The sequence below is a fragment of the Pleurodeles waltl genome, chromosome 6 (genome assembly GCF_031143425.1).
Source record: "Pleurodeles waltl isolate 20211129_DDA chromosome 6, aPleWal1.hap1.20221129, whole genome shotgun sequence".
NCBI lineage: Eukaryota > Metazoa > Chordata > Amphibia > Caudata > Salamandridae > Pleurodeles > Pleurodeles waltl.
This window is the reverse complement of record NC_090445.1, coordinates 301,568,968-301,589,659: the sequence shown is the minus strand read 5'-3', so window position 1 is coordinate 301,589,659 and position 20,692 is coordinate 301,568,968. Positions and strand designations below refer to the sequence as shown.

Below are 20,692 nucleotides of genomic sequence, written 5' to 3'. Positions count from 1 at the left end.
CCCAAGGGTCCAGAAGTTCTGTGATGATCCTTGGGGGGTGCGGACTTCAACTCCCAGAATGCACCTGCCGCAAACTCCTTTTTGGCCACTGGACAGTGGTCAGCTGGTCGCTTTCTTCAAGAGTTGGTGCAGGGGACTCTGGTTAGCAATTTTTCACCTGTAGCAAACAGGGAGTCCCTCCTTGAACCAGTTGAAGCCAGGCAAAGTCCTTCTTGTGGTGAAGCCCAAGTGTGCAGCTGGTGCAGTCCTTCTGAGTGCAGGGTCCAGGTGCAGGCCAGGGGTCCAGCAGGGCAGTCCTTCTTCTCCTTGTAGTTCCTTCTTCTTGAAATTTGGTGGGGATCTGAGGTGTGGGTGCAGGTCTGCCAGTTTTATCCTTGCTCCTGGGTGAAAAGCAGGGGGGTCCTGGTTCTCCAATCAGGGACAGGGTCGTCCCCCTGTGATGACCACTTCCTGGGAAGTGTGGCAAAAATCCATCCCAGAAGGCAACAGTCTCTAAAAATCCAACATGGATGAATCTGATTTTTGGAGGTTACATCTGGCTGAGCCCACCCACTGGTGTGGCTAAAAATCATAAACACACCCCTCTCCTGCCCTCTCCTAATCTAATCAAGGGGGCACCTAATTGTCTGGAGTTGCAGGATGTGGGGGTGTTGCTGGGTGCTCCAAATGTCCTTCTCTGCCTTTGAAGACCAGTTTGGCCGCCCTCCCCCTTACTGCCTCACCATCTGCTGAGGGGAGATTCTCTCCCCCAAGCACATGCCTTTGTGTGAAGTCAGGCCACTTCACACCTCATCAAGGCAGCCTGGCAGAAGCTCATGCAGGCTGGCCAATCAGAGCACAGCAGCAAAAACAATGCAGAGCTGAAATTGGCAACTTTTTAGGTAAAGTCTAAACTTTTTACCTGAACAAGTTATATTAAATCCAACAACTGGAAGTTGTGGGATTTATTACAACAATTAATTTGATACCAAATTCTTGGTATGTAACATTTAAGGAGACTTTAAAATTTAAAATAAAGTCTGCCCATTCTAGCCTATGAAGGCCATTTACTTCAATGAGGGAAAAACGAATTTGGCTGTTTTTACCTCACCAGGGCTTATAAATCTATTTTTATAAAGTCCCTGCTTATAGTTACATGGCACCCAGCCCTAGGGGCACATAGGGCACACCTTAGGGGTGACTTATATGTAAAAATAAGGTAGTTTAAGACTTTGGAAGTACCTTTAATTCAGTCGAATTTGCATATAACTTTATTTTAAAAGCAGCCAGCAAGGCAGGCCTGCCTTTAAAATGACACTGGGCACCTCAGCAATGCACCTAGGTGTGCACCACCTATGCTGTGGTCCCTAAACCTACATTCCCTACCATATACTAGGGACTTATAGGTAGGTTAACTTAGCCAATTATAATTAACCTAATTTGCATATCCATTTTACACAGAGCACAGGCCCTGGGACTGGTTAGCAGTACCCAGGGCACCATCAGAGTCAGGAAAACACCAGCATAAAGTGGAAAATGGGGGCAAAAAGTTAGGGGGCCTCTGCAATCAGCCCTGTTTTCTCACAGGGGGTTACCCAGAAGCACCCCCCCAGGGCTAAAAGGCATTAAAAAAAAAATTCATCATGAATTGTGGCGGATCCGCAGATCCGCCGATATGTAAAAAAAAAACACATCGCTGCCTCCTGAGCTTTATCATTTTCTAGGCCCCCGGGTGGGCCAAGTCCCAGGGACATTGTTTTATTGGAGTGTGGGGGGGGTGCCTGCCCCCCCCACACCCTGGGGACCACCACCATCCCAGGGCTAAATCTTTTACTGGCATGGGGAGGCCTATTCCCGGGGACCACCACTTCCCCGGGGCTTTAATTAAGAAGCGGTGATCATCCACCCCCCATGCTGCTCTGGGGATTGCTGCCTCCCTTGGGCTTCATGAATTAGAAGGGGATCACCGCCTCCCCTGAGCTTTGTTACTATTCAGTGCAGGGATCACCACCTACCCAGGACCAAAGATTTTTAAAAAAGTGGAGGGGTCCGTTTCTGACCACCTGTAACCCTGGGGGTCACCACCTTCCTAGGGCTATACTTTTTGGAGGGGCCCCCATTGAGGAGCCACTGATGGCCCTGGGGACCACCACACTCACACTCCTGCTTTGTCCCAGGGTGCCCATCCCCTGAACATAGCTGTTTTCTGTGGCTTGGCTACAGCTTTGACAGCTGCAGCCAAGTCACAGTATAGACTATGCTTTTTGGCAACGCGACCTCTCAAGCAGTCAACAGTGTGGGGTTGAGTGGTTACAGGGGGTTGTCTGCAGGGCCTGCCCACAAGCCAGGCCCTGCAGCTGATCACCATCACTTATTCCATCTAAGTTGGTGCCCTGGTGCCCACCTGAGACACCAACAAAACCTAACAATAGGGGATGAAGGGGTAGCCCTAGGGCCCACAGTGCACCAGATGGCTCCCATATGGGAGCCAGCATTACTCCCCTTACAGTGGGAGCAGCTGCTTCTGCTTGCTCCTGCTGGGTAAGAGAATTCAGAGTTTCCCTGCCCGCTAGAGCATGGGCAAGGAACAGAAGTGTGCTCCCACCTGGAGGGAGCATTTTCAAAGCTCTGGCCAGTAGGAAATATACTTCTATCCTTGCCCACAATCCTGCTGTCAGGGAAAATCACTGTGTCTTATGGGTGAGCTCACCAGGACAAGGGGAAAGAGCTGGCACTTTGTAACACCCGGAAAGGGGGACCGCTAGTCATTCTTTAGCCTGTGGGATGGCAAACGGGAAACATTTATGTATTTTGATCAATCTTCATGAAACGTTCCAAAAACATTTATCCATTTCTTCTCCTTGTTATGAAGATTTGAGGTGATCCATCAGGTGGGGGCCAAGAAAAAGGTGGGATCCCAAAATGTGTTTTGCCAATCTCCCAGATATATTTTAAGAGGCAGTTTAGTAGAAAAGGCTAAACAGAAATACACATGTGGCAGAAATGTAGCTCTTTACATAAAAAGCTGGGATTGGTGTAAATCTATTCTGTGGGTTTTGAGAAATTAAGTTAAAAAGTTAGTCACATCTGGATAGGAGGAACTCCTGCAGTACCACCTTTAATAAATAGTGTTTTGATTGGTTGAGAAGGGTTCTTCTACCTTTCGGCCATCTCAAACTAAATGATCTGACTGGATTACTGTAACATTAACCGAAAAGTTGCATTCACTATTAAAGCACATGGAGACAAAGCATTTTAATATGCCTTGTTCACCATTGTAATGGGTCTCCTTACCATAGTACTGATCAAAATGTTACAGTTCATGATTTTGTAATGTTGGTAGTGAAGATTTGGTATCTACTTCCTAAGATGCTCACATGCATGAGGCATGATTCTCATTCATTTATTGTTTTTTCGTGTGCTTTTAGGACAGATCATTTGTATGGACTGATGGCTCATCGTGGGACTATCAGAACTGGCGCCATGGGGAACCCAACAACAATGGTGGTCGTGAGGCATGCCTCAACTTCAACTTCGCCAGTAAGTGACAGAAAAAGCCTGGGGGTCCCTAACTACAGACAAGAAACCCCCAGGCGTCAGTATGACAGTCTTTTATTTGTTATTTTATTTTTTATAATATTACATATTTCACTTCTCATTCAATGCAGATAAACAAATGATGGTTAGGAGATGAATTACAATATATCATTTGAACTAGCTTGTCTATTGTTAGAAATGGGGTCTTTGGTTGGCAGTCAGGATACCCTCGGTCGAAGCTAGGACCCTCACTCTAGTCAGGGTGAGTCATACACAATCTAAATTATCCTGTGCCCACCCTCTGGTAGCTTGGCATTGAGCAGTCAGGCTTATCTTAGAAGGCAATGTGTAAAGTATTTGTGCAATAAATCATACAATAACACCATATAACACCACAAAAATTCACCACATAGGGTTTAGAAAAATATAATATTAATCTGGATAAATGCAGGTCAAAATGATTAAAGAAGCTATAAGTAAATGTTGAGATAACACTGAATAGTGATATAAAGGTGGTCATTACAATCCTGGCGGACGATGTTAAAGCAGCGGTAAGACCGCCAACAGGCCGGCAAAAAAAAATTGAATTGCGACAGTGGCAGAAACCGCCAACAAACTCAGCCACTTTAATACTCCGACTGCCACGGCGGTACAAACAAACAGCATGGCGGTCACCGCCAACAGACAGGCGGAGGACAATGTACCGCCCACAGTATCACAACCTACCAATCCGCCACCTTTTCTGGGGTGGATTCACCGTGAACAAAAACACGGTGGAAACTGGACTTCGAAGTGAAAACGCCCACCTCTACACACCCCACGTGGAACCAGGACGCCATGGGACCAGAGCTGCACATTTTCCCTGCCCTTATCTTCTTGCTCCTCTACCAGGAGCACGAACGCCAGCGGCGAAGACCACGGTGAGTACTGCACCTACGACACAGGAGAGGGGGAGGGAAAAAACAGGGACACACACACGCAACACCCCCACCCCCACCCTCACCCACTACAATACACACACTAATACAGCATGATACATTACAGTTACACCCTCAAACCCCCGGGAAGAATGCAAAGACAAAAGGAAATGAGTGTAACCATTGTAATATATTAAAATCCAGTTTGCAAAAATATATATACACTATTAACAAATATATACACTAAGAATAGTAGTCCAGGTATTACTCCATTGAAGTCCGTGGAACACTGGGCCCACACGGCATGGGTGAGACCCACACTCAATACCCGAAAATGACGGAGCGAACACTGCAGGGGCATCAGATAGCAATAAAACAGGCACCTCAGGGGGAATGAAAGGGGGGGCACCTCAGCCGGTTGAGTGCACGACGCCAAATCCACGAAGGGGCCCCATGCCCACTGTTCAATCCTGGGGAGTGCATAGCCACAGTTTCTCAAGTCTCTCCAGTGGGTGGTTTGCCCACTGTTCAATCCTGGGAAGTGCAAAGCCACAATCTCCCAAGTCTCTACAGTGGGTGGTTTGCCCACTGTTCAATCCTGGGGAGTGCAAAGCCACAGTCTCTCCAGTCTCTACAGTGGGTGGTTTGCCCACTGTTCAATCCTGGGGAGTGCAAAGCCACAGTCTCTCAAGTCTCCCAAGTGGGTGGTTTTCCCACTGTTCAATCCTGGGGAGTGCAAAGCCACAGTCTCTCAAGTCTCTACAGTGGGTGGGTTGCCCACTGTTCAATCCTGGGGAGTGCAAAGCCACAGTCTCTCAAGTCTCTACAGTGGGTGGTTTGCCCATTGTTCAATCCTGGGGAGTGCAAATCCACAGTCTCTCAAGTGGATAACAGTCTCTACTGGTTCTGGTGGGGGCTTTGTGCCCAGAGTGCTTCATCCTGCCAAGGAAAGAGGTAGTGGATGCCTTTCTCCACTGGTTCTGGAGGGGGCTTTGTGTCCAGAGTGCTTCATCCTGCCAAGGAAAGAGGTAGTGGATGCCTTTCTCCACTGGTTCTGGAGGGGGCTTTGTGCCCAGAGTGCTTCATCCTGACAAGGACAGAGGTAGTGGATGTAAATCTCCACTGGTTCTGGAGGGGGCTTTGTGCCCAGAGTGCTTCATCCTACCAAGGACAGAGGTAGTGGATGTAAATCTCCACTGGATCTGGAGGGGGCTTTGTGCCCAGAGTGCTTCATCCTGCTCGTGGTGGACACAGTAGCGTCAGTGCCCTTGGCGCTCATGGCCAGCGGTGTTTATGGAGGCAGTGTCCTGTTCAGTGGTGCTTGTGGCGGCGGTGTCCTGTTCAGCGGTGCTTGTTGTGGCAGGGTCCTTGGCAGTGACTCAACTGCTGGCGGTCCTGTCTGGCACAGTGGGGCTGGTGCTGGTGGTCTGGCGGTCCTGTCTGGCCCAGCGGGGCTGGTGCTGGCAGTCCTTTCTGGCCCAGCGGGGCTGGTGCTGGCTGTCCTGTCTGGCCCAGCGGGGCTGGCGGTCCGGTCCTTTCTGGCCCAGGGGGGCTGGTGCTGGCGGTCCTTTCTGGCCCAGCGGGGCTGATGATGGTGGCCTCCTGGGCAGCGGGGCTAATGGCGGTCGCCTCCTCCTGGGCAGCGGGGCTGATGGCGGTGGCCTCCTCCTGGGAGGCGGGACTGATGGTGGTGGCCTCCTGGCAGCGGGGCTGATTGTGGTGGCCTCCTGGCCAGCGTGGCTGATGGCGGTGGTCTCCTGGGCAGCGCGGCTGATGGCGGTGGCCTCCTGGGCAGCGTAGCTGATGGCGGTGGCCTGCTGAGCAGCGGGGATGATGGCAGTTGCCTCCTGGGCAGCGGGGCTGATGGCGGTCTTCTCTGCCATGCTGCTCTTCCCAGACTTGCTGAGTTTCTTGTGCCCCTTCCCCACCTCAGAAGGTGTTGCAGCTGACTCCACACACCCACCTGTACCCTGGGAGCGGCTTTGGTGGCTGGAGTCTTCCCCCTCTGGCCAACTTTTGATGCTTGACAGGTGGGGGACTGTCCGTGCTGTGGCTCCTTGCCACACTTGCTGCCCTGCTGCCTGGTGCACTCCAGAATCCGGTGACTACTGGCACCACTGGTCCTGGGGATGTTGTGGCTGAGGTGTTAGGTTGGGATCTGGAGAGTCGGGCCCTGGGAGACTAAAGGGGTGGGGGAGGTGAGGGAAAGAGGTCAAGGGTGGACAGGAAAGGTTTCTTGGGAACACTGGTACGGGTAGCTGGAGGGGGTTTGGGAGTGGTGGAAGAGGTTGTGGTTGTAGGAGGTGTTCGTTTGGTGACGTTGGGTGAAGGTGCATGCGCTGGAGGCTGTTGTGAGGTGGATGGCTGTTGGGTGGGTGTGTGCCTGCATTTGTATATCTTGGGAGGTGGTGTCACAGACACACCGGGAGAGGACACAGGGGATGTGTGAATGGTAGTGGGGAGGTGACTGCACGTGAGCGGGGTGTGGTGATGAGTGTGCTGGTGATGGAAGTAGTGGCTGTAGATGTAGTACATGCAGGTATGAGTGGAGACGAGACTGGGAAGGAGGAGAGAGACGAGGAGGAGGGGGACACAGTGGAGGCAGTGCATGTCTGTGATGCTTGCGTCAGCGCCTGTGGGATGTGTGGTGCTTATGTTTGCCAGAGCTTCCCTTGTGTGTTGACGTGTGTGCATGCTGGTCTGATGGTGTGCTTGGGGTAGGCTGAGATACAGGGGTGTGAGTCTGGGTGGAGGAAGTTGGAGGGGGGAGGCTAGAGACAGGGACAATAGCTACCATCAGTGCTGATGCCAAAGTCTGAAAAGCTTGCTGAGGGCTGCCTGACCAGAATAAATGCCCTCCAGGAATGCATTTATTTGTTGCAACTGCCTCTCTACACCCTGGATGACATTCAAAATGGTAGACTGCCCAACAGTGAGGGACCTGAGGAGGTCAATGGCCTCCTCACCGAGGGAAGCAGGGGTGACTAGGGCAGGGCCTAAGGTGCCTGGGGCGAAGGTGATGCCCACCCTCCTGGGTGAGCGGGCAAGGGAAAAGGCTGAGGGGCTGCTGGGAGGTCAGTTCTGGTAGGGGGGGTGGCGGCTATACCTGTAGATGCAGGGGTGCACAGATGTGGCCGCCACCACAAGGGAGCTCCTATCAGAGGACGAGTCCATATCACTGGTCTCAGCTCCTGTCCCCGCCGTGGAGCTCCCCTTGCCCTCCGTCCCACTGGTGAATTCGGGCTATGTGGGATGCAGCTCCCTCCTGCTCCGGTGCCACTGCTCCTCCGCCTGAGGATGCTAATGCACACAAGAACAGGGAGACCACAAAAAGGGGGACGACGACAGAAGAAAGACATGTTGAGTGCATGCATTACCGCTACCGTTGGCGGACACGACGGAAACAGAAGCCCCCTGCACTACGCCGCGCACTTGGGGTCCACTGTTCAATCCCTGGGACATGGCCTACAAGGCTATGGCTGAAATCTGCACACATGGATGTCACAGGAGCCTGACTAGGTGTGGTTGGCACTGTACACAGGTGAGGTGGGGTGGCACAGGGTCTGCCAGAAGAAGGGGAACTAACTAGCACACTCGCCCTGGCCTAGGGAAACCCACGGCCCACCTCCCCCACCCAGACACCTCCACTGCGCGCTGAATCAGCTGAATGAGAGTGTACTCACCCCCTTGTGGCTGCTGTGATGCCCTCAAGTGCCCATCCAACTCCGGGTACGCCACTGCCAGGATCCTGAACATCAGGGGCGTCATGGTGCGACGGGCACCCCTCCCACGTTGGGAGGCCATCCCCAGCTGGGCCTCTGTCGTCTTCTTACTCCAGCGGCGAATGTTCTCCCATCTCTTACGGCAGTGGGTGCTCCGTCTGTGATAGACCCCCAGGGTCCGGACGTCCTTGGCGATGGCACGCCAAACATCCTTCTTCTGGTGGGCGCTGACCTACAGGAATTGTACAGGGGAAAAAGAAAAGTTATTACCAACTGCACCGTCACAGTCATTGGCCCCCATCCCTACCCTTGCCATGTAGCACATGCACTCACCGTTGTTTTGTGCACGCCTCAATCTCCCCCCCATCTTTCATCCACCCCACTCCACACAGGCTTAGCCCATACAGCATGCTCCCAGTCTACTTACCTGTTTGTCTGGAGGACCGTAGAGTAGTGTGTACTGGGGGAGGACCCCATTCACGAGTTTCTCCAACTCCTCCGATGTGAAGGCAGGGGTCCTTTCCCCAGACGCATGAGCCATTGTCTCTTCCAGACTGAGGTCACAGCAGCACTTGCAGTGTAGGTCCTCTCCTGTCGAAGATCAGGTATCGAGTGATTGAACAGATAGAAAATGGCAGTCACGTCTGCGGCGGTGCGTACCGTCACTGCCGGCGTACTTCGTCATTGGCTCCTGGGACCCATAGGGTCCAATGTTAATCAATGCAGAATTGCTCCGCGGTCTTCGATCACCTACCGCGACGGTGTACAACGCCAGTGCAGTTACCTCACATCCTATCGTCCCACTTTACAGGTCAGGCAGCCGCCATTTCAGGGGCCCACATGACTTAATTTTTAACTGCGTTACACATACCTAGGCCTTGCCTCAACACTCATACATGCAAATTTCTGATTATGAATCTTCTTCTGTGTAAGCTGTGGGTACGTACCTCCGAGTTAGTTCACTCTGTGCTCGCTGCTGTCCTTCATAGGCACCGTCCGCTGGGACATGTGAGGAGATGGCGGCATCCTCCGGTGTACAGACCGCTGGTGGAACTGTCGACAATTGAGGAAAGATATGTGATCATCACCTACAGGCTTGATTGTGCCACAATCCTGGAACTGTGTGCCCAGTTGGAGCCAGACCTGATGTCAGCTATCCGCCATCCCACAGGAATCCTCCCTCTAGTGCAGGTGCTGTCAGTACTCCATTTCCTTGCAAGTGGGTAATATCAGACAACAGTGGCCATAGAATCAGAGATGTCCCAGCCTATGTTTTCCAACGTGTTGTCCAGAGTGTTGTCTGCCCTGCTGAAACACATGGCCAGCTACATCGTTTTCCCTCAGATGGAGGATTTTCCTACAGTGAAGGTGATTTCTATGCCCTGGGACATATCCCAAATATCAAAGGTGCCATTGATGGGACACATGTGGCTTTGGTACCCCCCGCAGGAGTGAACAGGTGTACAGAAACCGGAAGAGTTATCATTCGATGAATGTGGAGATGGTGTGTTTGGCCGACCAGTACATCTCCCATGTTAATGCCAAATTCCCTGGCTCAGTGCATGACGCTTACATCCTGCGGAATAGCAGCATCCCTTATGTGATGGGGCAACTCCAGAGGCACCGTGTGTGGCTATTAGGTGATCACCTGGAAGCAAGCCAGTGGGAATGGTTGTCTGGGTCTGGGGATATCCCTCCAGGTTAGTGTGTGTCTAACTCTGGTTACCCCAACCTGTCATGGCTACTGACCCCAGTGAGGAATCCTAGGACAAGGGCAGAGGAATGCTACAATGAGGCCCATGGGCAATCTCAGAGGATTATAGAGCGGACCTTCGGCCTCCTGAAGGCCAGGTTCAGGTGCCTCCATATGACAGGTGGATCCCTATTCTACTCACCAAAGAAGGTGTGCCAGATCATCGTGGCCTGCTGTATGCTTCCAACTTAGCTTTGTGACAACAAGTGCCTTTTCTGCAGGAGGATGGTCCAGATGGAGGTGTTGTGGCAGCTGTGGAGCCTGTGGACATTGAAGACGAGGAAGCGGAAGAAGAGGACATCGACAACAGGAACTCGGTGATCCTGCAATACTTCCAGTGAGACACAGGTAAGAATACAAACCTGCCTACTACATGTACTTTAACACTACTACCTCTCTACCGTCTGTCGTTTTCACCCATTGTAAGGTCACTGAGTTGTCACTTTCCCTTTCGATTTCACAGATGTGGGTCCCACTGTGTGACATCTGCTTTGTTTCCTCATGGACTAGAGCTGTGTGACATAGGTATGTTGACATTGCAATTGAAAAAGCATTTTGACACTGCAATTGCTAATTAACTATTTCGAAATCACAGACAGACTCCAGATTGTTTTGTGCTTCAAGGGTGTTTATTTAAGTGCTCAATATTGGAGGGAGCTGTAAAATGGTGAGGGGTGATGCTGGAGGAATGTCCATGGCAGAGTCCAGTCTATTAGTCTCACAGGTGCATTGCCCAAATGGGCATAGGAAGTGGAGCTGGGGCAGTTTGAGGATGGACAGGGTGAGAAGGTGGGACAGAAGGATGACAATCAGGGTGGTCTCATTTCTTGGTGGGGGTCTTGGCATCATTCTCTGTCTTTGTCCTGGATCTCAGGGACCGTTTGCGGGCTGGTTCTCCCTCTGCAGGGGCTGGGGCGCTGGTGTGGTGGTCCTGTGGCAGTGCCTCCTGTCCACTAGCGCCAGCGGAGGTGGTGGGCAGTTCATCGTCCAGGCTAGTGTCAGGGGCCCCTTGTTGTGCCACAGTGTCCATCCTGGTGTTGAGGACTTCCTACAGCACCCCTACGATGGTGCCCAGGGTGGAATTGATGGATCTGAGTTCCTCCCTGAAGCCCAAATACTGTTCCTCCTGCAGCCACTGGGTCTCCTGCAACTTGGCCAGTACCATTGCCATTGTCTCCTGGGAATGGTGGTAGGCGACCATGATGTTGGAGAGGGCTTCATGGAGGGTGGGTTCCCTGGGCCTGTCCTCCCCCTGTCGCACAGCAGCCCTCCCTGTTCTCCTTTGCTCCTGGGCCTCTGTCCCCTGGACTGTGTGCCCACTGCCACTGCCCCCAGGTCCCTGTTGTTGTTGGGGTGGTGGGTTAGCCTGTGTTCCCTGTAGTGGTGGACACACTGCGTATTGACGTGTCCTGGGGACAGAGGTATGGGCCCGCTGGGTGGGTGCTGTGCTGGTGTTTCCAGAGGGGGGAAGCTCTGTGGTGGCCTGTGCCAGTGTGAGGAGAACCGACTGTCCGGAGGTCCCAGATGGGCTGGTCATCTAGATCCAGTTGGACAGAGCTACTGTCATCACTGTGGGCCTCTTCTGTTGGTGGTGTGGACATGTGTGGACCCTCCTGTCTGGTGACATTGGGTAGGGGTCCTGCAGGGGTATAAAAGGATGTTTATTGCATCTTTGTGTGCCATGGTGTGCAATGGGTGGGTGACGGTGTAACCCAGTGCTTGCATTCCTGTGTGGGATCTTGTGTGATGGTGGTTTGGGGGGTGTATGGGTATGTGCAGTGGCCATGCTTTAGTGATGGGTGTTCATGCTTTGTTGTTGCATGCAGGGCTTGGTATGTGTGGTTTGTGATGTTGGGACATTTGTGAGGAGTCGGAGTGATGGGATGAGGGCAAAGGTGGGGGTATGTGATGGCATGCAGGTAGGGTGGGGGATATAGTAGTAATGCATTGCCTTACCAGAGTCCATTCCTCCATCTACTCCTGCGAGGCCCTCAGGATGCAAAATTGCCAAGACTTGCTCCTCCCATGTTGTTAGTTGTGGGGGAGGAGGTGGGGGTCCGCCGCCAGTCTGCTGAACTGCAAGGTGGTGTCTTGAGACCACGGAATGCACCTTCCCCTGTAGGTCGTTCTACCTCTTCCTGATGTCATCCCTATTTCTTGGGTGCTGTCCCACTGCGTTAACCCTGTCCACTATTCTTCGCCATAGCTCCATCTTCCTAGCTATTGAGGTGTGCTGCACCTGTGATCCAAATAGCTGTGGCTCTACCCGAATGATTTCCTCCACCATGACCCTGAGCTCCTCCTCAGAGAACCTGGGGTGTCTTTGCCGTGCCATGGGGTGGTGTGGGTGATGTGTGGGGTGGTGTGTGTAGTGATAAGTGGGGTGATATTTAGTGGTGTGTTGTGTGAGGTGCATGGAAGTTATGTGGGTGATGGTATTGTGTGCCTGTGGATGCTTGGTAGTAGTTTGTAGTGTCTATCTCTGGCCTTCTTTCGGTACTTTGGTCGTAGGGGTTTGTGGGTGATGTTGGTGTGAGTTTTATATTGTAATGTGTGTGTGGGAGTGGTGTGTGTATGTGTATCAGGTGTGTGTATTTCGAATTGTCCAATGTGGCAGTGTTTTGTCAATGTGTGTGAATTTTGAGCGTGTACCGCCAATGGAATACCGCGGTTGAAAGACCGCCACGTGGATTCGTGGGTCGTGATAGTGTGGGCGTATTTCTGTTGGCGTGACGGTGGAGGTTTTGTTTTCGCCAGTTTATTACTGACCTTTGGTTTGGCGGACTTGTGTGGGTGTCTCAATTTTGGCAGATTCCGAGCAGTGGGTCGTAATAGCTGTGGCGGAATTCCGCTGCCGCGGCGGTGTGTTGGCGGTCTTCTCAACGGCGGTAAGCAGCTTTTACTGCCAATGTTGTAATGAGGGCCAAAGTGTCTTAAGTCTTTTAAAAGCAAAAAAAAACTCTCTTTCAAGCACAAAGTACCTGGTTTGCATGAAAATTCTCTGCAAAGAACCGCAGAGGAGTAGAAGCGTGGAAACAAAGGGGTGTGCGTCAAATTCTCGGGCCGCACACAGCAATGCGTCATTTAGTTTTCACACTGGGAAGGCTGTGCGTCGATTTACGGACCACACAGCTATGGCTGAGCTGGCATTAAGGGGTACCCACTAACTGAAACCCACCACCAGTATCCCATGCCAGCCAACAAACATGGTTGTCATGCTCACTCTATTCACCCCCTTGTGGCTGCTGTGCTGCCCTCAAGCACCCATTCAACTCTGGGTAGGTCACCGCCAGTATGTGGGCCACCAGGGGGGTCAGGTTCTGATGGGCACCCTGCCCTTGTTGGGAGGCCATCCCCAGCTGGGCCTACGTGATCTTCTGGGCCCAGCATCCCAGGTCCTCCCACCTTTTCCTAAAGTGGGTGCTCCACCTGCTGTAGACCCCCAGGGTCCACACATCCTTGGCGACGGCACGCCACAATCCCTTCTTCGATGGGCGCTGACCCGCAGAGGTAATAAAGGCAGGAGGACACCATTAAACATACAATCCAGCCTATCACACAAATGGCCCACAGTTACCATTTCCATCCCCATTGGCACACACATCAGCCGGCATCCACCATGTACACTACCACCAGACATCCCCCCAAATGACACGCTGCTAGCACACACCTCACCATGCAACATTGTCCATGCATCGTGCCCATGGTGTACTTACCTGTTGGTCTGGAGACCCATACAGCTGTCCATACAGGGGTAAGACCCCATACACCAAGTGCTTCAACTACTCCAAAGTGAAGGCAGGGGCCCTTTCCCAGGTCACAGGGCCCATGGCAGGATCCAGACACAGCTCACATCAGCACACACAGTGGAGATGTTGTTCTGAGGAAAGTCAGGAATCAAGTGAGGTTTTAGACAAAAAATGGTGGTCACGTCCGCGGCCGTGTACAAGGTCATCGTCGCTGGTGATCTCCATTGGCCACTGTTCTCCATAGAGCCCCATTTTAGCCAATGAGGAATAGCATGGTGGAGCAGGACCGCCTTCTGCCATGACGCCCAAAGCTGGCGGAGTTACCTCACTTCCACCTGTCCCTACATACAGGACAGGTGGTCACCATTTTATGGTGGTGGACAACATTCAGAAAAATTGAGAACTACATCATTGTTGTAAATTGCACATTCATTGCCATTCACATTGTCCCATTACATAAATGCTCTATGTACACTGAGGTGGTGGTTCCATTATTCAATTTGGGACACCCTACTCACTCTTGTGTCCATTAGATACCTAACACTGCAGAGGGATAAGAGAAGGAGACAAGACACTGTATACAGACCCCTCGTGGACTTGGCTACACTGGTACACTGGAGGACAGGCACATCATACTCATCTATAGACTCGACAGCGCTACAATCACAGAGCCGTGTGCACAATTGGAGCCTGATCTGATATCATCCATCCGTCATCCCACTGGGATCCCCCCCCTCTTGTGCAAGTTCTATCACTGGTCAATTTCCTGGCAACTGGTGCTTTCCAAGTGACAGTGGGGCTGGCAGCAGGAATGTCACAGCCATTGTTCTCAATCGTGCTGGCAAGGGTTTTGTCTGCCTCGGTCAGAAACATGTGCAGCTACTGTGAAGGCAGGACTCTATGCAATGGAACATATACCAAATATTATTGGGGCGATTGACAGAACATATATTGCATCCCCCCCGCCCCCCGGGCCAATGAACAGTTGTTCAGGAATCAGAGGAGTTTCGATTCACTCGATGTGCAACTAGTGTGCCTGGAGGACCAGTACATCTCCCAAGTCACTGCCAAGTATCCTGGGTCGGTGCATGACGCCTTCGTCCTGAGGAATAGCTGCATCCAAAATGTGATGGCACAACTACAGAGGCACAGGGTGTGGCTAATAGGTGAGCTAGAGTATGTATGTAATTCAGTGTATGCTTTCAGAAGTTATCCCCATACCATTGTGTAAGGCTAATGTTTGTCTCTCAATACTTGCAAGTGACTCTGGCTACCCAAACCTTTCATGGCTCGTGACCCCTGTGAGGAATTCCAGGACAGGGGATGAGAATCAGTATAATGATGCACGTGGGCGAGCCAGGCGGATCATAGAACGTACCTTCAGCTTCCTGAAGGCCAGGTTCAGATACCTCCATCTGACAGGTGGTTCCCTGTGCTATTCCCCTGAGAAGCTCTGCCAGATAGTAGTAGCATGCTGCATTTTGAACAACGTGGCCCTCAGATGACATGTGTCTTATGTGCAGGAGGAGGACATTGGAAATGGCCCTGTGGCAGCAGTGGACCCTGAGGACAGTGAGGATGAGGAGGTAGAGGATGAGGATGTGGACAACAGAATATCAGTTATACATCAATACTTCCAATGGCACACAGGTGAGACAGTGGAACTGCATTTCCTCTGATTATTTATGTTTTCATTGTGGCTGTAGCAGGATAGCATTAACTTCCTTTGCATCTCAACTGGCTGTCACCTATGCCTTCTCATTTTGCAGATGTTGGTGTTATAACAACTGTGTACTGATATGATGACTACAGACAGCTTCATGTCATTATTTGTATGCTATCACAGTGTTCAGCACATATGCATAAGATGTGACTGTTTCCATATTTGCACATTTTCATCACATAAAACACTAGCACTAATGTTGTGTTCAAGGGTGTTTATTGTAGTGAAATTTATAGACAGAAAAGTGCAATGGAATGGGGTGACGGTAGAAGTAAGTCCAGGGTATTGGTCAAGTTGTTTTTTGTACAAGTCCAGTGTCCAAGGGGCTATAGGAAAGGGAACACAGGATAATCAAAGTGGACAAGGTGACAGGGTGAGACACAAGGGGGACATTGAGGAGGGTCTCATTTCCTGGTGGTGGTCTTGGTCTTGGGTAGTGTCTCTGACTTCTGTCTGGGTGGCAGGGAACGTTTGTGGGGTTGTTCACCTTCTGCAGGAGGAGGGGTGCTGGTGGCCTGTGGGTTCTGTGGCAGGGCCTCCTGTCCGCTAGCTGCATCAGATGTGGTGGGCTGTTCAGTTTATTGGCTAGTGGAAGGGGCCCACTGATGTGTTGTCCATTCCCTCATGATGTTGGCCATATCAGCCAGCACCCCTGCTATGGAGACCATGGTGGTGCTGAGGGCCTGCAAATCTTCCCTGATCTCCTGAAGGTGTACCTCCTGCAGCGGCTTGTTCTCCTGCCTGCTGTTGAGGATCTGGTTCATATTGTCCTGGGATTGTTGGTAAGCCCTCAGGACCTTAGTGAGTTAATCCTGGAGAGTCGGTTTCTCCTGGCCTGTCCTCACCCTGGTGCACAGCTGTCCTCTGTGTCCCCTGTCCCCCTGTGCCTGTGTCCCCTGAATGGTGTGCCCACTGCCACTGACCCCAGGACCCTGATTGTCTTGGCTGTGAGGTGTGGACTGGAGTCCCTGTACAGGTGGGCACACTGCTGATTGACGTGTCCTGGGGACAGAGGTGTGTGGACGTTGGGTGGGTACTATAGAGTTGGATACTGAGTGGGTAGGCTCTGTGGTGGACTGGGAGTGGGCTGGGGTGGCCGACTGACCAGTGGTCCCTGATGGGCCAGGCAGCTCATCCAGATCCAGAAGTCCAGAGCTGCTGTCATACCTGGGGGCATCTTCTGTTGGGGGACTGGATACTCTTGGCACCTCCCCATCACTGTGATTGACTGGGGCACCTGTGGGGATGCAAGTGATGTATTATGCTTCATGTCTGTGACATATTGTTCATCCCTAGCTTCCCCTATATCATTGCTGCTGCCTGCCACAGTTGTTTGTGTATGGTGATGTATTGTGGGATTGTAAGTTCTCCATGCTGTGCATGCTTTGGTGTAGGGTGTACATGCAGGGCTGGGAGGGCTGTACATGCATTGGTATGGCATGCAGGGCTTGGCATTGGGGTTAGTCACATGTATAGGTGCACTGTGTAGGATGGAGTGGAGTGATGGGAGTCAGGGTGAAGGGGTGAGATGGCATGCAGGTATGGGGGATGATAAGTAGCAAATATTAACTCAGCAGTATCCATTCCTCTGGCTACACCAGTGAGTCTCTCAGGATGCAGGATTGCCAAGACTTGCTCCTCCTATGCTGTTAGCTGTGGAGGAGGAGGTGGGGGTCCATCACCAGTTCTCTGGATGGTGAACTGGTGCCTTGCTGCTACAGAACGTACCTTCCCCCGTAGGTCGTTCCACCTCTTCCTGATGTCATCCCTTGTTCTTGGATGCTGTCCCACAGCGTTCACACTGTCCATTATTCTCTGACACAGCTCCATCTTCCTGCCAATGGATATTGGCTGTACCTGTGCTCCAAACAGCTGTGGCTTTACCCTGACTATTTCCTCCACCGTGACCCGCAAATCCTCATCTGTGAAACATGGGTGCCTTAGTAGAAACACGGGTGTTGTGTGGTGTGTGTTGTGCAGAGGGTGTTAAGTACTGTGGTGGTGTGTGGGGTGTGGGATGTGAGGTGCATGACGAATGAATGGGCGTTTATGGTGTGTGTGTGTAGCTGTCTCTGTGATTTATGTGGCTAGCCATTGCAGTCTTTTCATGTTCACAAAGGGTTGAATGTAATATGTGTGTGTGTTTTTTATAGTGCTGTGGTTGGGTGGGTGTGTTGTGTGTATGAGTATCAGGTGTGTGAATTTAGTTTTGGCCATTGTTGTGTTGTTTTGTATTTGGGTGGCCATTCTGACCGCACCGGTATGTACTGTCAATGGTTTACCACCATTGAATGTCTGCTGTGGTGATTCGCGGGTCATAATGTGGTGGGTGTAGTTTTGTTGGCATAACGGTATGGGTGTTCATACTGACACTTTACCATTGACCTTTGGTCTGGCGGATATGTGTTTGTGGCAGTATTCAGTCGGTTTAGTGTGTGTGTCTTAGTATGGTGAACGGATGTTCGCCTCCGCGACGGTATGTTGGCGGCCGTCACCGCAGCGGTAAGGGGGATTTACCGCCAATGTCATAATGAGGGGATAGTGTGTGTGTCTTAGTATGGTGAACGGATGTTCGCCTCCGCGACGGTATGTTGGCGGCCGTCACCGCAGCCGTAAGGGGGATTTACCGCCAATGTCATAATGAGGGGATAGTTTCAGTTGAGTCTCTGGGTCATCCCGTGGAGAGGGTGCAGGAAGCCACTGTAGTTTCTTTTCAAAACAGTTTACTGACACAATCAGTAATGAGAGAAAAAGATATCGTGGCAGCTTGGGGATACAGTTATCTTTTCCCCCTCAACAGGTTTATCCAGAACCGTTTGTGCTTGTAAAACCCCAAAATATTACCCCGCAAGATAGGGGGGATCAATTATACTCAGTTCCTAGATCTACTAGAGGAAGGATAGAAAAGCCTGAGGAGATTCATCATCCCCTATGCTCAGAGGAAAAGGAAAGGGCAATACAAGTAAATGTAGGTTGGATAACTGAGGCACTACATGGGAAATGTAGAACATGACCTAATGGGTTTAATACGGCAAATAGACGGTATGACTTTCTATCCATTTATTCATGGAACATCAACGGAGCACAAACTGAGTTGCAGAAGAAAGATTTAGCCTTGTTGCTAAAAGAAAGTCAAATAATGTGCCTCCAGGAAACATGGGCGATTGAAGCTTTTGATATATTAGGGTATGCCAGTCATTACAGACCAGAAGTTAAAACACAAAATCAGGGCCGACCATAAGGAGGCTTAGCAATCTTCACTGAAATAGCACAAAAATGTAAGCAGTCAAGGTACCCACAGAGAATAATAACATTCCGGTACTAAAACTGAATAACTGGATAGAAGATACAAACACGTTTTATATAATGAATGTACATATTCCTCCAAATTCAAAAATAAAGGCCCTCATTACAGGCCTGGCGGTAAATCCCGCTGACCGCCGTGCCGACAACCGCCAATATACTGTGTAGTGAATGCCATCTTTCAATGCCGATAATTTCCCACACGTAGCAAACATATGGATGATGTCGGCTCCAAACATCCCACATCTCGGGCAATTTGTCCCTCGTAATCCACCCCATTTAGCGAGATGAGCTGGTGTATAGTATAAATCAAACACCGTCTTGTAGTGTTGTGCTTGTAGCGAAGAAGAAAGTAGCATGGTGTATCCCAGTTCTAATGATTTAAAGAAATGAATACCCCCATCTTCAAACTTACCCTCCCACTTCTCACTATGCTTCTCCAGATTGTTGGGCTGTTCTAGCATCAATGATGAGTAAATTAATTTTATTATTATATTAGATTTTTCCAATAAATCCTCCAACAAGAGATTACTTTTGAATCCCTGCGCCCCCCGTTTTTTTCTCAAAAAGTCTCTTATCTGTAAATATTTGAAAAAATCCCTTCGCTCGAGTCCAAACTGTTCTTGAAGGCTCTCAAACGCCTTAACCCCAAAATCAAAATCATCAAAAAAGTCTCCTAACATTCTTCTGCCTAAAGAAGCCCATTTTACAGCATAATTATCTTTAAATATTTCAGGCAAAGACGGGTTATTATTTATTGTAGTATAATAATTAAATCTTCCCAGCCCATTCTTCTTCCGCCATGGTCACCAACATCGATAGGCCGCCTCCAATACCTTATACTTACTTTCTTGTAATACCCAGGTTCATGAAAAGTTAACAAACATCCATTCGCTATTGATCCTACCAGCAGCTCGTAGATGTTTGGACAATATTCTGCCCCAGTCCTATCCATCTTCACCCCCAATAATGGGCGAATATACTGAAAAGCTGCTGCAAGTTGATATAATTTCATATTTTCTCCCGAGGTAAAGACATAAACTTACCCGCCCTTCTACACTTACCATATGCCCATATAAATCTCATTACCAATCGATCTATCTCCTCAAACCAGGAATTTATGAACCTCAATAGAATAGCACAGTAAATATACAGCAATTCAGGAAGAAGAATCATTTTGACCATATTACACCTTCCTATTATGGCCATATGTAAGTTATTCCATCTATTCATATCATATTTAGGTTTTACCAATATCGGGTCCAAATTCAGATTAACAACCTCTCCTACCCTTGTCTATTGGTCAGCAGCTGCGTTTAGCAAATAGCCAGAGAACATCCCAAATTTGCTCATCACCTCTTCAATTTCTTTCAGTGCTACGTCTGGATTAGAAGTTATAATGGCTATATCATCTGCATATGCCAAGACTTTTGTATCCCAGCCAGACCTACAAACTGGCGATATCATATTATTCCCTTCTAGCTGTCTGAGCAGGGGATCTATATAGATAGCAAACAACAGTGGGGAACATGGACACCCCTGTCTAGTACCCCGTCTCACTTGAATACACTCAGATTGCCTTTCCATTAGCTGTATTCTTGCCCCAGGGGACCTATATATAGCTTTTATTGCTAGGATAAATTTCTTCCCGAACCCATAAGTTTCCAAAACTTGCCTCAGATACTTACAATTTACCCTATCAAACGCTTTCTCAGCATCTAGCAGCGCGACTGCCATAGGTTCTTCCGCCACCTGTGTAGCATCTAAAAGCGTGATGACCCTCCGAATGTGTTTGGTAGTGTCTCTCCCCGGAATGAACCCATGTTGCCTTGTGTTACCAATTTCTTGATAACCAAAGATAATCGGGCCGCAATAATTTTTGAATACATTTTTACATCGCTATTTATCAATATGATTGGCCGATATGAGCCTGGATTCTGTGGAGTCTTCCCTTTCTTCAAAAAGACCACCATATTGGCCATATCCCAGGATGCCGGGGTCTTACTACC

At 50.3% G+C, this 20,692-nt stretch overlaps 1 protein-coding gene across 1 annotated transcript in view; it reads left to right on the top strand.

Moving 5' to 3' along the window:
• Positions 1 to 20,692, top strand: part of LOC138301918 (lectin-like) — a 314,703-nt gene that overhangs the window by 268,946 nt on the left and 25,065 nt on the right. The window contains exon 5 of the mRNA XM_069242382.1: positions 3,408 to 3,519. Coding sequence (XP_069098483.1) covers positions 3,408 to 3,519 — 112 coding nt within the window. The remainder of the gene's footprint in view (positions 1 to 3,407; positions 3,520 to 20,692) is intronic.